The sequence below is a fragment of the Hyla sarda genome, chromosome 10, assembly GCF_029499605.1.
Source record: "Hyla sarda isolate aHylSar1 chromosome 10, aHylSar1.hap1, whole genome shotgun sequence".
NCBI lineage: Eukaryota > Metazoa > Chordata > Amphibia > Anura > Hylidae > Hyla > Hyla sarda.
The window spans coordinates 136,092,872-136,110,354 of record NC_079198.1 but is presented as its reverse complement, the minus strand read 5'-3'; the positions used below and the strand labels follow the sequence as shown (position 1 = coordinate 136,110,354).

Sequence of the window (17,483 nt, the reverse complement as noted above, 5' to 3'; positions counted from 1 at the left end):
GGAGGCCCGGGAGGACCCCACTATGGAGGAGGCCCGGGAGGACCCCACTGCTGACACAGACATAAAAAAGCAAGATTACATTTTACCAAAATGAACTTGAGTAACCAAAATCCTTCTGGGAAAACGTCTTGTGGACAGATGAGACCAAGATAGATCTTTTTGGTAAAGCCCATCATTCTACTGTTTACCGAAAACGGAATGAGGCCTACAAAGAAAAGAGCACAGAACCTACAGTGACATATGGGGGAGGTCAGTGATGTTTTGGGGTTGTTCTGCTGCCTCTGGCACTGGGGGCCTTGAATGTGTACAAGACATCATGAAATCTGAGGATTACCAATGGATTTTGGGTCACACTGTACAGCCCAGTGTCAGAAAGCTGGGTTTGCGTCTGAGATCTTGGGTCTTCCAGCAGGACAATGACCCCAAACATACGTCAAAAAGCCCCAGAAATGGATGACAACAAAGCGCTGGAGAGTTCTGAAGTGTCAGCAATGAGTCCAGATCTAAATCCCATTGATCACCTGTGGAGAGATCTTATAATTACTGTTGGGAAAAGGCGCCGTCCAATAAGAGAGACCGGGAGCAGTTTGTAAAGGAAGAGTGGTCCAACATTCCGGCTGAGAGGTGTAAGAAGCTTATTGATGGTTATAGGAAGAGTGGTCCAACATTCCGGCTGAGAGATGTAAGAAGCTTATTGATGGTTATAGGAAGAGTGGTCCAACATTCCGGCTGAGAGGTGTAAGAAGCTTATTGATGGTTATAGGAAGACACTGATTTCAGTTATTTTTTCCAAAGGGTGCGCAACCAAATATTAAGTTAATGGTGCCAATAATTTTGTCCAGACCATTTTTGGAGTTTGGTGACATTATGTCCAATTTGCTTATTTTCCTCCCTTTTTTGGTTTAGTTCCAATACACACAAAGGGAATAAACATGTGTATAGCAAAACATGTGTTACTGCAATCCTTTTCTGTGAGAAATACTAAATTTTCAAGAGAAATTTCAGGGGTGCCAACATGTATAACATACACTACTTACACTGTATATATCAGGAGGGGCTGTGTATATACACTGCTTAAAAAATAAAGGGAACACTTAAACAAAACAATGTAACTCCAAGTCACTGACACTTGTGTGAGATCCCACTGTCCACTCAGGAAGAACACTGACCATCAATTTCACATGGAACAGACAACAGGTGGAAATTATAGGCAATTAGCAAGACACCTCCAATAAAGGAGTGGTTCAGCAGGTGGTGACCACAGACCACTACTCAGTTCCTATGCTTCCTGGCTGATGTTTTGGTCACTTTTGAATGCTAGCGGTGCCTTCCCTCTAGTGGTAGCATGAGACGGAGTCTACAACCCACACAAGTGGCTCAGGTAGTGCAGCTCATCCAGGATGGCACATCAATGCGAGCTGTGGCAAGAAGGTTTGCTGTGTCTGTCAGTGTAGTGTCCAGAGCATGGAGGCGCTACCAGGAGACAGGCCAGTACATCAGGAGACGTGGAGGAGGTCGTAGGAGGGCAACAAGGAGGAGCAGGAGGAGCACTGCCAGAGCCCTGCAAAATGACCTCCAGCAGGCCACAAATGTGCATGTGTCCACTCAAACGGTCAGAACGGTCCATGAGGGTGGTATGAGGGCCCGACATCCACAGGTGGGGGTTGTCCTTACAGCCCAACACCGTGCAGGACGTTTGGCATTAACCAGAGAACACCAAGATTGGCAAATTCACAACTGGCGCCCTGTGCTCTTCACAGATGAAAGCGGGTTCACACTGAGCACATGTGACAGACGTGACAGAGTCTGGAGACTCCATGGAGAACGTTCTGCTGCCTGCAACATCCTCCAGCATGACGGGTTTGGCAGTGGGTCAGTAATGGTGTGGGGTGGCATTTCTGCGGGGAGGGGGGGGGGCTAGGAGGCGCACAGCCCTCCATGTGCTTGCCAGAGGTAGCCTGACTGCCATTAGGTGCCGAGATGAGATCCTCAGACCCCTTGTGAGACCATATGCTGGTGCGGTTGGGTTCCTCCTAATACAAGACAATGCTAGACCTCATGTGGCTGGAGTGTGTCAGCAGTTCCTACAAGAGGAAGGCATTGATGCTATGGACTGGCCGCCCGTTCCCCTGAATCCGATTGAGCACATCTGGGACGTCTCGCTCCATCCACCACAGACTGTCCAGGAGTTGGCAGATGCTTTAGTCCAGGTCTGGGAGGACATCCCTCAGGAGACCATCCTCCACCTCATCAGGAGCATGCCCAGGCGGGGAGGTCATACGGGCACGTGGAGGCCACACACACTACTGAGCCTCATTGGGACTTGTGTTAAGGACATTACATAAAGTTGGATCGGCCTGTAGTGGGGTTTTCCACTGTGATTTTGAGTGACTCCATATCCAGACCTCCAGGGGTTCATACATTTGATTTCCATTGATAATTTTTGTGCGATTTTGTTGTCAGCGAATTCAACTATGTAAAGAGGAAAGTATTTCATACGATTAGTTCATTTATTCAGATCTAGGACGTGTTCCCTTTAGTTTTTTGAGCAGTTTATATGGAGGGGCTGTGTATATACAGTATAAGGAGGGGCTGTGTATATACATTATAAGGAGGGGCTGTGTATATACAGTATAAGGAGGGGCTGTGTATATACATTATAAGTAGGGGCTGTGTATATACATTATAAGGAGGGGCTGTGTATATACAGTATAAGGAGGGGCTGTGTATATACAGTATAAGGAGGGGCTGTGTATATACAGTATAAGGAGGGGCTGTGTATATACAGTATAAGGAGGGGCTGTGTATATACAGTATAAGGAGGGGCTGTGTATATACAGTATAAGGAGGGGCTGTGTACATGTAAACGTTCCTGCATATATTTATATATACACACACATATATATAGCACTATGGGATGGCCTCTTACCCACTTATTACCTCCATACAGAGCGGCTGGGTGCGGGGAGCCTCCTAATCACTGGTTTGTCTCTTCTTTCTGGGGTTTTATTTATCTTTGTTCTCTTTCTGTTCTGGGATGGTGTTATCCTTGTGCTGGATGTTACAATGTTGCAATTTATCTTCCTGGAAGCTGAGTTGTTATATTGTATCTTGTGTGTATAGTGGAGCAGAGCTGTGCAGCATGTGCTTCTCCAGCTGTTGTGGAATTACAGCTTGTGGTGTGCTGGGAGTTGTAGTGTGCAGCATGTGCTTCTCCAGCTCTTGTGGAATTACAATTCTTGGTGTGCTGGGAGTTGTAGTGTGCAGCATGTGCTTCTCCAGCTGTTGTGGAATTACAATTCTTGGTGTGCTGGGAATTGTAGTGTGCAGCATGTGCTTCTCCAGCTCTTGTGGAATTACAGCTTGTGGTGTGCTGGGAGTTGTAGTGTGCAGCATGTGCTTCTCCAGCTGTTGTGGAATTACAATTCTTGGTGTGCTGGGAGTTGTAGTGTGCAGCATTTGCTTCTCCAGCTGTTGTGGAATTACAATTCTTGGTGTGCTGGGAATTGTAGTGTGCAGCATGTGCTTCTTCAGCTGTTGAGGAATTACAATTCTTGGTGTGCTGGGAGTTGTAGTGTGCAGCATGTGCTTCTCCAGCTGTTGTGGAATTACAATTCTTGGTGTGCTGGGAGTTGTAGTGTGCAGCATGTGCTTCTCCAGCTGTTGTGGAATTACAATTCTTGGTGTGCTGGGAATTGTAGTGTGCAGCATGTGCTTCTTCAGCTGTTGTGGAATTACAATTCTTGGTGTGCTGGGAGTTGTAGTGTGCAGCATGTGCTTCTTCAGCTGTTGTGGAATTACAATTCTTGGTGTGCTGGGAGTTGTAGTGTGCAGCATGTGCTTCTCCAGCTGTTGTGGAATTACAGCTTCTGGTGTGCTGGGAGTTGTAGTGTGCAGCATGTGCTTCTCCAGCTGTTGTGGAATTACAGCTTCTGGTGTGCTGGGAGTTGTAGTGTGCAGCATGTGCTTCTCCAGCTGTTGTATAGTTGTAGCTTCTGGCATGCTGGGAGTTGTAGTGTACCTGCTGTACTTCTCCAGCTGTTGTGGAATTAAAATTCTTGCTGGGAGTTGTAGTGCATGTAGTTTAGTTTCCAGGCAAAAGTCCTCAGATGTCATGATGGCGGTGCAGGGGGACTTGCAGTGTTTTCCAACCAGGGTGCCTCCAGCTTTTACAAATCAACAACTCACTGCTTTCCTGTGCAGACTTCGGCTGTCCGGACATGCTGGGAGTTGTAGTTTTTCAATAGCTGAAGACTGACCTAGAGAACATAGTGTTTCCCAACCAGGGTGCCTCCAGATGTTGCAAAACTACTACTCCCTTTGGCGGTCCAGGCATGCTGGGAGTTGTTGTTTTGCAATTCCTGGAGGCACCCTGGTTGGGAAACACAGGCCGAGCAACTAGCCGGAGCCTTTTTCATATTGCCATATTCCAGTGGTGACAGTTATACAGATTTGTAAATTACTTCAATTGTAAAATCCTAAGCCTTCCAGTACTTATCAGCTGCTTTATGCCCTGCAGGAAGTCATGTAGTCTTCCCAGTGAGACCACAGTGCTCTCTGCTGCCACCTCTGCCCGTGTCAGGAACTGTTCAAAAAAAAAAGGAGCAAACCTCTCCTACTCCGGACAGTCCCTAACACAGACAGACAGACAGGTGGCAGCAGAGAGCACTGTGTCTGACTAGAAAGACAGCTGGAGGTTGGGAATAAATGCTCTAGAACAATGTTTCCCAACCAGGGTGGCTCCAGCTGTTGCAAAACTACAACTCCCAGCATGCCCGGACAGCCGAAGCATGCTGGGAGTTGTAGTTTTGCAACACCTGAAGGCACCCTGGTTGGGAATCATTGTTCTAGAGATTGTTTGCATTGAATAACATGACTTTATGGCTTATTATTTTTGTATTGAGATGTTTTTGTTTTTTCTTTGCCTCCAAATAGCAAACTACACCGCCGGAATGATGGCCGATGCAGTTCATTACATCCACTTGCAGAACTTTAGCAAGTCTCTGTTGGAGACTCTGAACGCTCAGCGACTCGGAGGCCATTTCTGCGATGTCACCGTGCACATCCATGATGCCACCCTGCGTGCCCATCGCTGCGTGCTGGCTGCGGGGAGCCCCTTCTTCCACGACAAGCTTCTCCTGGGCTACTCGGAGATCGAGGTTCCGCCGGTTGTTCCCACCCAAGTGGTTCAGCAGCTGGTGGAGTTTATGTACAGCGGCTCACTGGTGGTCGCCCAATCTGAAGCGCTGCAGATCCTTACAGCCGCCAGCATCTTACAGATCAAGACAGTCATCGACGAGTGCACGCAGATCATCTCTCAGAGCAGAGCAAACAAACCGGTGACGATCGCCGGAGCCATGGCATCTTGTGGATCACAAAGCAGGTCTTCCATGAACAAAATTCAAGAACAGCCCAACAAGGAGGCCGACTGCCCGTCAGCCATTGGCATGAGAGATCCTGCTTGTTCTATACCGTCTTCCTTGAGGTCCAACGAATTGGAGATCATTTCCCAAATGGGGAACGTCGGCGAAGCCCCGAAGCTGATGTGCGCTTCTGAAGTGCGGTACAAACTAAGAGACATGTTGTCGTCTCAGCAGAGACAGCTCCCAGAGGTGAGAGAGATGGTGCCAGAGGTGGAACATGTGTCTGACGGTGAAAGCATATCCACCGCTTATCTACCGCAAACGGAGGCGCCACAGAGCTGTCACAGCCGCAAGCAACGCCAGCCAGTGCGCCTACAGCTCTCTGATTCTGTCCCGGTCATCATTAAAGATGAGGACGAGGAAGAAGAGGAGGTGGAAGAGAATCCTTGCAAAGATGAGAATGAAGATGAGAAGGGAGGAGGGGTGTTCAGCGAGTGCAGCGGCGGCTTCGCCAGCTGTGGAGAAAACGATAAAAGCAGAAGCCCCGACGATAAAGTGCGAAATGCCAGCAGTGGGCGCAAAGACTCTACGGGGCAGATGGAGTTTACCACCGAGGGGCAAGACTTCTTCTCCAACCAGGATGTGTTCTCGGAATCCTTTATCCCCCCTTGGCAGAATGAGGAGAACCTGTCGGAAGGGACCAGGGAGAACCCGATAGACAACGGCGAGAAGTTCCGTCCTGACTGCAGTTTGGACGGCTCCAGCTTGAGAAATTTGGCTGTGGTCGCTAGCACTGACTTCAAGTCAAGTCCGCCTTTTAACGCGAGGGTTGGTGAATCCAGAGGACTGCCGTTCGTGGCCTCGGTGCTCCCTAGAGACCTTAAGACTTCTGTGTCGGCTGCGGTGGCCACCAGCTCATCCAGCATCTTCCAGTTCCACCTGACTCATCCGAACCAGAATCAGCCGGGAGTCACACAGGGCTTTTTTAGTGTTCAGAATGATGGTTCAGGGAATGTGGTACAAATGAACTCTAATATGGTCGCGGGAAACATGCCAGGTGACCAGGCACAGCGCCCTGGACCTTCCCGTAACCCGGAGCCTTCCTATGTGTGCAGCCACTGCCAGAAAACCTTCAGCTCTAGGAAAAACTACACCAAACACATGTTCATCCATTCGGGTAAGGACTGCAGTGTTAAAAGAGCAATATCTTGTAGAAATATGCATGACTACATGTTATATATATAGACTATAGAAGCAGTATTATAGTAGTTATATTCTTGTGTATAGGAGACAGTATTATAGTAGTTATATTCTTGTATATAGGAGGCAGTATTATAGTAGTTATATTCTTGTATATAGGAGCAGTATTATAGTAGTTATATTCTTGTATATAGGAGCAGTATTATAGTAGTTATATTCTTGTATATAGGAGGTAGGATTATAGTAGTTATATTCTTGTATATAGGAGGCAGTATTATAGTAGTTATATTCTTGTGTATAGGAGCAGTATTATAGTAGATATATTCTTGTATATAGGGGACAGTATTATAGTGGATATATTCTTGTATATAGGAGCAGTATTATAGTAGTTATATTCTTGTATATAGGAGCAGTATTATAGTAGTTATATTCTTGTATATAGGAGGCAGTATTATAGTAGTTATATTCTTGTATATAGGAGCTGTATTATAGTAGTTATATTCTTGTATATAGGAGCTGTATTATAGTAGTTATATTCTTGTACATAGAAGTATTATAGTAGTCATATTCTTGTATATAGGAGGCAGTATTATAGTAGTTATATTCTTGTATATAGGAGCAGTATTATAGTAGTTATATTTTTGTATATAGGAGCAGTATTATAGTAGATATATTCTTGTATATAGGAGGCAGTATTATAGTAGTTATATTCTTGTATATAGGAGGCAGTATTATAGTAGTTATATTCTTGTATATAGGAGCAGTATTATAGTAGATATATTCTTGTATATAGGAGGCAGTATTATAGTAGTTATATTCTTGTATATAGGAGGCAGTATTATAGTAGTTATATTCTTGTATATAGGAGCAGTATTATAGTAGATATATTCTTGTATATAGGAGGCAGTATTATAGTAGTTATATTCTTGTATATAGGAGCAGTATTGTAGTTATATTCTTATATATAGGAACAGTATTATAGTAGTTATATTCTTGTATATAGGAGGCAGTATTATAGTAGTTATATTCTTGTATATAGGAGCAGTATTATAGTAGTTATATTCTTGTATATAGGAGCAATATTATAGTAGTTATATTCTTGTATATAGGAGGCAGTATTATAGTAGTTATATTCTTGTATATAGGAGCAGTATTATAGTAGTTATATTCTTGTATATAGGAGGCAGTATTATAGTAGTTATATTCTTGTATATAGAAGCAGTATTATAGTAGTTATATTGTATATAGGAGCAGTATTATAGTAGTTATATTCTTGTACATAGGAGCAGTATTATAGTAGTTATATTCTTGTATATAAGAGCAGTATTATAGTAGTTATATTCTTGTATATAGGAGCAGTATTATAGTAGTTATATTCTTGTACATAGGAGCAGTATTATAGTAGTTATATTCTTGTATATAGGAGCAGTATTATAGTAGTTATATTCCTGTATATAGGAGCAGTATTATAGTAGTTATATTCTTGTATATAGGAGCAGTATTATAGTAGTTATATTCTTGTATATAGGAGCAGTATTATAGTAGTTATATTCTTGTATATAGGAGGCAGTATTAGAGTAGTTATATTCTTGTATATAGGAGCAGTATTATAGTAGTTATATTCTTGTATATAGGAGCAGTATTATAGTAGTTATATTCTTGTATATAGGAGCAGTATTATAGTAGTTATATTCTTGTACATAGGAGCAGTATTATAGTAGTTATATTCTTGTATATAGGAGCAGTATTATAGTAGTTATATTCTTGTATATAGGAGCAGTATTATAGTAGTTATATTCTTGTATATAGGAGCAGTATTATAGTAGTTATATTCTTGTATATAGGAGCAGTATTATAGTAGTTATATTCTTGTATATAGGAGCAGTATTATAGTAGATATATTCTTGTATATAGGAGCAGTATTATAGTAGATATATTCTTGTATATAGGAGCAGTATTATTGTAGTTATATTCTTGTATATAGGAGCAGTATTATAGTAGTTATATTCTTGTATATAGGAGCAGTATTATAGTAGTTATATTCTTGTATATAGGAGGCAGTATTATAGTAGTTATATTATTGTATATAGGAGCAGTATTATAGTAGTTATATTCTTGTATATAGGGGGCAGTATTATAGTAGTTATATTCTTGTATATAGGAGCAGTATTATAGTAGTTATATTCTTGTATATAGGAGCAGTATTATAGTAGTTATATTCTTGTATATAGGAGCAGTATTATTGTAGTTATATTCTTGTATATAGGAGCAGTATTATAGTAGTTATATTCTTGTATATAGGAGCAGTATTATAGTAGTTATATTCTTGTATATAGGAGGCAGTATTATAGTAGTTATATTATTGTATATAGGAGCAGTATTATAGTAGTTATATTCTTGTATATAGGGGGCAGTATTATAGTAGTTATATTCTTGTATATAGGAGCAGTATTATAGTAGTTATATTCTTGTATATAGGAGCAGTATTATAGTAGTTATATTCTTGTATATAGGAGCAGTATTATAGTAGTTATATTCTTGTATATAGGAGCAGTATTATAGTAGATATATTCTTGTATATAGGAGCAGTATTATAGTAGATATATTCTTGTATATAGGAGCAGTATTATTGTAGTTATATTCTTGTATATAGGAGCAGTATTATAGTAGTTATATTCTTGTATATAGGAGCAGTATTATAGTAGTTATATTCTTGTATATAGGAGGCAGTATTATAGTAGTTATATTATTGTATATAGGAGCAGTATTATAGTAGTTATATTCTTGTATATAGGGGGCAGTATGATAGTAGTTATATTCTTGTATATAGGAGCAGTATTATAGTAGTTATATTCTTGTATATAGGAGCAGTATTATAGTAGTTATATTCTTGTATATAGGGGGCAGTATGATAGTAGTTATATTCTTGTATATAGGAGCAGTATTATAGTAGTTATATTCTTGTATATAGGAGCAGTATTATAGTAGTTATATTCTTGTATATAGGAGCAGTATTATATGCTCTCTTGGCAGCTGTGAATTATATCTGTGATTGTCTTCACTATGTTTATCCTCCAGGATCACTTTTCTCTTCTTTTTACACTTTCTTTTTTAGTTCTCGGCTTCAGTTACACTTTAGAGCTGAAATAGCTGAGGAGTGGCGGTTGTATATAGAATGACCCCGCAGTATTCCCAACGCCCTGAGGTTGCGGTTTGATCAGTGTATTTTAGCAGTTCACTTCATCCCGGTCACTTGCCTCTCCATTGTTCTTCTGATAAAACACAAAGTGAACTTTCAGACTCATCAAAGAGACGCGTCAAAAGTTGTGATTGGTCGGGAAATGATTGTTCTCTACACGTGTGGATTTTTAGTCAATGACAAAATCCATAGTAAAAAATTTGCCTCAATTTTTTTTTATTGAGCCTGCTTTAACTCTTTAGGGACTTGATTTCACACCAGCTCTGAAGACTCACTGAACTATTATGCCTTTTGACTGGAATATTTTGGATATCTCTCTATAGGCTGCCCGCCAGTATATTAGTCACAGGTTCAGCACCAAAAGATCCTTTGTCTCAGCCATTATCACGCGCTGCAGGAGCTATTTTTTTTTGGTGTCTGATATCGCTGTAGATAAGAAGCAACATTCACTGAACTGATAAAAATAACCAAGTTCTGCCCCTTAAACTCAGTGCAGGCACCTGATAAGAGGGAGAGCGGCAGGGGACAAGAAGGGGATATGTGCAGAAATTGAGGCCTCCCACGTGCCGTCGGCTTCTCTACTGTGTGCACTGCGCCTTTACCAGTAGCCAACCAGAGATATATTAGAAAATTATAATTGTAAGGTTCACGCCAGAGATTAGTGCACTCCCTGCCGCCCCCCCTCTACTCCCTGCCGTCCCCCCCCCCTCTACTCCCTGCCGTCCCCCCCCTCTACTCCCTGCCGTCCCCCCCCTCTACTCCCTGCCGTCCCCCCCTCTACTCCCTGCCGTCCCCCCCTCTACTCCCTGCCGTCCCCCCCTCTACTCCCTGCCGTCCCCCCCCTCTACTCCCTGCCGTCCCCCCCCCTCTACTCCCTGCCGTCCCCCCCCTCTACTCCCTGCCGTCCCCCCCCCTCTACTCCCTGCCGTCCCCCCCTCTACTCCCTGCCGTCCCCCCCCCTCTACTCCCTGCCGTCCCCCCCTCTACTCCCTGCCGTCCCCCCCCTCTACTCCCTGCCGTCCCCCCCCTCTACTCCCTGCCGTCCCCCCCCTCTACTCCCTGCCGTCCCCCCCCTCTACTCCCTGCCGTCCCCCCCCCCCTCTACTCCCTGCCGTCCCCCCCCCCTCTACTCCCTGGACCCCCCCCCCTCTACTCCCTGGACCGTCCCCCCCCCCCCCCTCTACTCCCTGGACCGTCCCCCCCCCTCTACTCCCTGGACCGCCCCCCCCCCTCTACTCCCTGGACCGCCCCCCCCCTCTACTCCCTGGACCGCCCCCCCCCCTTCTACTCCCTGGACCGCCCCCCCCCTTCTACTCCCTGGCCCGCCCCCTCCCCTTCTACTCCCTGCCCCTCCCTTTTTATTTTTTTATAAACATATTTGGTATTGCCGCGTGCGTAAATGTCCGAACTATCAAAAAATAATGTTAATGATCCTGTACGGTGAACGGCGTAAACGTAAAAAAAATTCCAAAAATTCTGCTTTTTTGTCACATTTTATAAAAAACATTTTAAAAATCATATAAAAGTTTTATATATGCAAATGTGGTATCGATAAAAAGTTCAGATGATGGCGCAAAAAATTAGCCCTCATACCGCCCTATATACGGAAAAATTTAAAAGTTTATAGGTGGGCAAAATAGGGCGATTTTAGATTACGGATTTTGTACAAAAAGTTTTAGATTTTTTATGCGGTACAAAAATATCAAAGTATCTAGCCATGGGTATCATTATAATCGTATTGACCCACAGAATAAAGAACACATTTCATTTTTACTGTAAATTGTACAGTGTAAAAACGAAACCCTCCAAAATGTGCAAAATTGTGGTTTTCATTTAAATTTCCTCCCTAAAAAAAATTTTTTGGGGTTCGCGGTACATTTTATGGTAAAATCTGAGGTTTCATTACAAAGTACAATTGGTCACGCAAAAAACAAGCCTTTATATGGGTCTGTAGAAATATGAAAGAGTTACGGATTTTTGAAGGCGAGGAGGAAAAAACGAAAATGCAAAAATAAAATTGGCCTGGTCCTTGAGTTGAAAATGGGCTTCGTCCTTAAGGGGTTAAAGCGGTACTCCAGTGGAAAACTTAGAACTAAGAACTGTCCAGAGTAGGAGAAAATCCCCATAGCAAACATATGACAGTTCCTAAGCTGGACAGAGATGTCAGCAGAGAGCACTGTGGTCGTGATGTCAGCAGAGAGCTCTGTGTTCCAAAAAGAAAATAATTTCCTCTGTAGTATTCAGCAGCTAATAAGTACTGGAAGGATTAAGATTTTTTTAATAGAAGTAATTTACAAATCTGTTTAACTTTCTAGCACCAGTTGATTAAAAAAAATAAAGTTTTCCACCGCAGTACCCCTTTAAGGTGAAAATGTGCTTGGTCCTTTAGGGGTTAAATGTAAGTCATATTTCTCTGGTACTCAGCACACTATGACGTACATTTATGTCATGCACGTGAAGAGATTGCAGGAACTGCGCTCGCTTTATGCACGGTGGGTCCTGGCTGCTGTCAGCAGCTGGGATCATCCTGCTAATGGTGGACATCAGCAATGCCACTGATGCCCGCCATTAAACCTTTTGATGCTGGGATCACAGCATCTACAGCTGGCTTTGGGGGACACTTATCAGACCCCCCGCACTACGGCTATGGGGGTCCAATGAGTGAAGATAGCCATCGGAGGTCTCCTCGCCTGTTCCTTGCTGCTCCAGGGATCTTCTTGTATAGTCTGCCCACAGAGGCAGGCTGTACACGTGATTCCCTGGTATTACTGATCAGTGCTATGTCATTGCATAACACTGAACAGTAATAGCAACCATAGGAGCTAAAAAAAATAAATAAATAAAAAAACAATAAAATAAGCCCCTCCCCCCCAAAAAAAAATTAATCACTTGTTTTTTCCCATTTCACAATCATAAAAAAAAACAGGTGTCAGCAGAGAGCACTGTGGTCAAATTCAAAAAGAAAAGAACTTCCTGTGGAGCGTACAGCAGCTAAGTACTGGAAGGATTAAGATTTTTTAATAGAAGTAATTTACAAATCTGTTTAACTTTCTGGCACCAGTTGGTTTAATTTGGTTTTGCTTTCAGTCTGGGATAAATTTTTGGGCCGTTGTCTCGGCTTGGCTGTCATGTGACCCTTTATCAGGGCCTCTAAACAGACGCTGCAGGATTTATACAGCGAGCGCATATTTTCCGTCCACAGATGATAAATAATTGAGGGATAAACATCCTGTTCGATGGCTGGAGCGCGCAGGGAGGTGGACGCCCGCTGTACACTCCGCGCCAGGGAACTTCTAGTAATTCTTTTTGTTCGCGCCTTCAGCCAGCAGAAGTTTTTGTTTAAAGTTCTTGGAGAACAGAAATGTTTGTAAGATGCTGAGAAATGGAAACGTCAAGAAAGAGAGTAGAAAAGCAGTTTAGTGTCTAAAAGAATCCACCACCTATAATATCACTGCTGCATAGCAATTAAAACATAACTTTTATTGTCATAAAGGGGTACTCCGGAGGGGGGAAAAAATTCACATCAACTGGTGCCAGAAAGTTATACAGATTTGTAAATTACTATGTAAAAATCTTAATCCTTCCAGTACTTATCAGCTGCTGTATGCTCCACGGGAAGTTGTGTAGTTCTTTCCAGTCTGACCACAGTGCTCTCTGCTGCCACCTCTGTCCGTGTCAGGAACTGTCCAGAGCTGGAGAGGTTTTCTTTGGGAATTTTCTCCTGCTCTGGACAGTTCCTGGCATGGACAGAGGTGGCAGCAGAGAGCACTGTGGTCAGACTGGAAAGAACTACACAACTTCCTGTGGAGCATACAGCAGCTGAAAAGTACTGAAAGGGTTAAGATTTTTATATAGAAGTAATTTACAAATCTGTTTAACTTTCTGACACCAATTTGTTTAGCCTAAGCACTGTTTTTTTTGTTTTTTTCTTCTTATATAATGCAGGATAGGTTATTAGAGAATATGTAGATGTTCTTGTGTACGCCTTTTGCTTACCTGTCTTTGCTGATGTAGCAGGCATGACATTGCCTCAATATTAGTTTGCAGTTCGTTCAGTGAAACGTTTTCCTTTATGTTGTCTACATTATCCATAAATCCTCCAGCTTGGCAGAGAGGAGGTGGAGTCTTATCACTTCACCTGGTTATCTTATCAAACTGCTGATGCTGGAGTTCACCAAGGTGAACTGATTAGACTCACACATGAGCGGTTTGGGTTTAGTTCACATTATGTGCAGTGTTTTTGCATTTTTATATTTAAAGGGGTACTCCGCTGGAAAACATTATTTTTTTTATTTTTAAAGTTACATATTTGTAAATTAGTTCTATTTAAAAATCTTAATCCTTCCAGTACATATCAGCTGCTGTATTCTCTAGAGGAAGTTTTTTTTTGTGTTTTTTTTTCCCCCTTTCTGCCTGACCACAGTGCTCTCTCCTGACACCTCTGTTCATGTCAGGAACTGTCCAAAGTAGGAAAAGTTTGCTAGGGGGATTAACTTCAACTCTGGACAGTTCCTGACATGGACAGAGGTGTCAGCAGAGAGCACTGTGGTCAGACTGGAAAGACTACACAACTTCCTGTGGAGCATACAGCAGCTGTACTGGAAGGATTAATATTTTTTAATAGAAGTAATTTACAAATCTGTTTAACTTTCCGACACCAGTTGATCAAATATTTTTTTTTACCAGGGGTGTACCCCTTTAAAGTGTGCTTTAAGAGAAATGTCGCCATTGGGAGAAATTGATTTGAGGAGGGTGTCACTCAGTGTAATGATCTGGAGGAAGGTGTCACTCAGTGTAATGATCTGGAGGAAGGTGTCACTCAGTGTAATGATCTGGAGGAGGGGGTCACTCAGTGTAGGGATCTGGAGGAGGGGGTCACTCAGTGTAGGGATCTGGAGGAGGGGGTCACTCGGTGTAATGATCTGGAGGAGGGGTTCACTTAGTGTATGGATCTGGAGGAAGGTGTCACTCGGTGTAGTGATCTGGAGGAAGGTGTCACTCAGTGTAGGGATCTGGAGGAAGAGGTCACTCGGTGTAATGATCTGGAGGAGGGTGTCACTTGGTGTAGGGATCTGGAGGAGGGTGTCACATGGTGTAGGGATCTGGAGGAGGGTGTTACTTGGTGTAGGGATCTGGAGGAGGGTGTCACTCTGTGTAGGGATCTGGAGGAGGGTGTCACTCGGTGTAGGGTTCTGGAGGAGGGGGTCACTCGGTGTAATGATCTGGAGGATGGTGTCACTCAGTGTAGGGATCTGGAGGATGGTGTCACTCGGTGTAGGGATCTGGAGGAGGGTGTCACTCGGTGTAATGATCTGGAGGAGGGGGTCACTCAGTGTAGGGATCTGGAGGAGGGGGTCACTCGGTGTAGGGATCTGGAGGAGGGGGTCACTCGGTGTATTGATCTGGAGGAGGGTGTCACTCAGTGTAATGATCTGGAGGAGGGTGTCACTCGGTGTAGGGATCTGGAGGAGGGGGTCACTCGGTGTAGGGATCTGGAGGAGGGTGTAACTCGGTGTAATGATCTGGAGGAGGGTGTCACTCAGTGTAATGATGTTGTTGCTGTGATAACGTTACCAGCCACCAGTGACCATAACTTTTTTCTGCTCTTGCCTCCTCTTAGGTGAAAAGCCCCATCAGTGTAGCATCTGCTGGAGGTCCTTCTCACTACGGGATTACCTCCTCAAACACATGGTGACCCACACCGGAGTCCGTGCTTTCCAGTGCTCCATTTGCTGCAAGCGCTTTACCCAGAAGAGCTCCCTAAACGTCCACATGCGCACACATCGACCCGAGCGCTTCCAGTGCTGCTTCTGCAATAAGTACTTTTCCCACCGCACTCTACTAGAGCGACACATCGCCACTCATACCGCCTGATCTGTGGACATCACCACCCCACTTACAATGTCTAATCCCATGGGGCTCCTGCTTTCCCAATAGATGGCTTTATAGCCCAGTGGCCAGTCATGCCAAGAGCCAAATTTTACCCGCATTACTCATCGCATTGTAAAGAACCTCTCTCGTTTGTGAGGTTTAAGAAGGCGTCTGATAAAAAATTCAAAGCACTTATCGTGAGGAACCCAAAGGAGACTTTATAAGAAAGTAGGATAGTGGAAACTTTTCCCACCTACAATGTCAAGTAGAAGCCAAGAATGTTGGTTGAGTTTGGGTACGGACACCCATTGGTCTGTATGTCAAGGATCATGAAGGAACAATTACCTGACTTCATCTTGTCTGGTGGACCCGCATTCCAAGAAGACCACAGATTCTGTGTTGTTCTTTAGACCAGCAAAAATCCTGGATATGGGCAGCGAAGAATAATTGTTCCCTGGTGGAACGTGAGTTTCGTTGTTTTCATACCCATTGGGGACCCAACGTATGGAACAGTATTGGGATTTACCGCCTACTTTAGGGTATAAAATCGTGAGCGTTCTCCATATAATGGTCTCCTGGGGTGGGACCTGTGGAGGTTCATCCGTACTTGCTAAGGCGGTAGAAGAACATGTCTTCATCTCCTCCAAGTTATTCCCTTTGCAGGTACTTCATGGGTCTCATCCCGGTAGACCTCCACCCCGCCTTCTACTGCCATGCCCTGCGGTATTGGAGAACCTCTTTACTAAGAAGGTGCTGGAGATGGAAGAAGATAATGTTGAAGAATAAATTGTCACAATCCATCTTTGGTACCATGGACCAGAACATGGTCCCCATCTGATCAATCCAACTTTGCACAGTACCATCCACTTTTTTTGCGAGGTTACAACAGCCGAGAAGGAGAATAGTGTCCCATACACACGATGTTATCACCGGAGAAACGAAGACCAGGGACGCCTTTTACGTTTTCTAGTTTGTGCGTCTTGTATATAGGCTATTTAACCACATTATATAATGTTTGTATTTATGAAGATGTGTGTGACTTGGTGTCAGCCGTGTGTCATACCTGTTTGTGTATATGTGTATTATCTTGTCACCTGCTTTTACAGACGTTGCATCAATGGTATTTATAAGACATTTGTTTCCTATACGGCATGAACCTTAATTCTTTTTCTTATTTTAACTTACTCCCGCCCCCCCCCCGTCCCCCCCCACCCCCAAAAGGATGGGGGATAAGATGTCTGATCATGGGGGGGGTCCCGATCTCTGTGCAGCACCCAGTTTTCGTTTAAACCACTGGGTGGGGGGGTTGTGACATCACAGCAAACCCACTCATTGAGGGGCCGTGATGGCCACGCCACCTCAATGCAAGTCTATGGGAGGGGGCGTGACGTTGTCACGCCCCCTCCCATAGACTTGCATTGAGGGGGTGTGGCCGTGACTTCACCACCCTCGCAACCAGCTCCAGCGGAATACCCCTTTTTAATTAATTAATTAATTAATTAATTAAAAAAAGAATAATTCCCTGCGTTGGACCCAGAGTGGGGATAAGTTCTAAGCACTACAGATGTCCTTTAAATTGCCTAATTTATGATTTTTATTTTTTTTCCCTATTTATTTTTTTTATTATTTTGGACTGTTTTGGCTACATCACATCTATCCCTTGAAATTGAATGGAATCTGTCTCTGGAGTTAACAAAATTTTTGCTTAACAAATCTCGAGTAAACGCCATGATGTTATAGTGTTGCAAAATTATTATTTTTTAGTTTTAAAGGAATAAAACATAACCAAAACTATATAAATTTGGTATTGCCAAATGATACTGACCCGCAGAATTATTGTAGCATGCCCT

At 43.4% G+C, this 17,483-nt stretch overlaps 1 protein-coding gene across 1 annotated transcript; it reads left to right on the top strand.

The window, feature by feature from the left end:
• The first annotated feature begins 4,925 nt into the window (after positions 1-4,925).
• ZBTB45 (zinc finger and BTB domain containing 45) lies at positions 4,926-16,978 on the top strand. Its single transcript, XM_056542242.1, has 2 exons — positions 4,926-6,540; positions 15,383-16,978. Exons 1-2 carry the CDS (start codon positions 4,953-4,955, stop codon positions 15,634-15,636), a joined length of 1,842 nt encoding a protein of 613 aa, XP_056398217.1. The 5' UTR covers positions 4,926-4,952; the 3' UTR covers positions 15,637-16,978.
• The last annotated feature ends 505 nt before the right edge of the window (positions 16,979-17,483 follow it).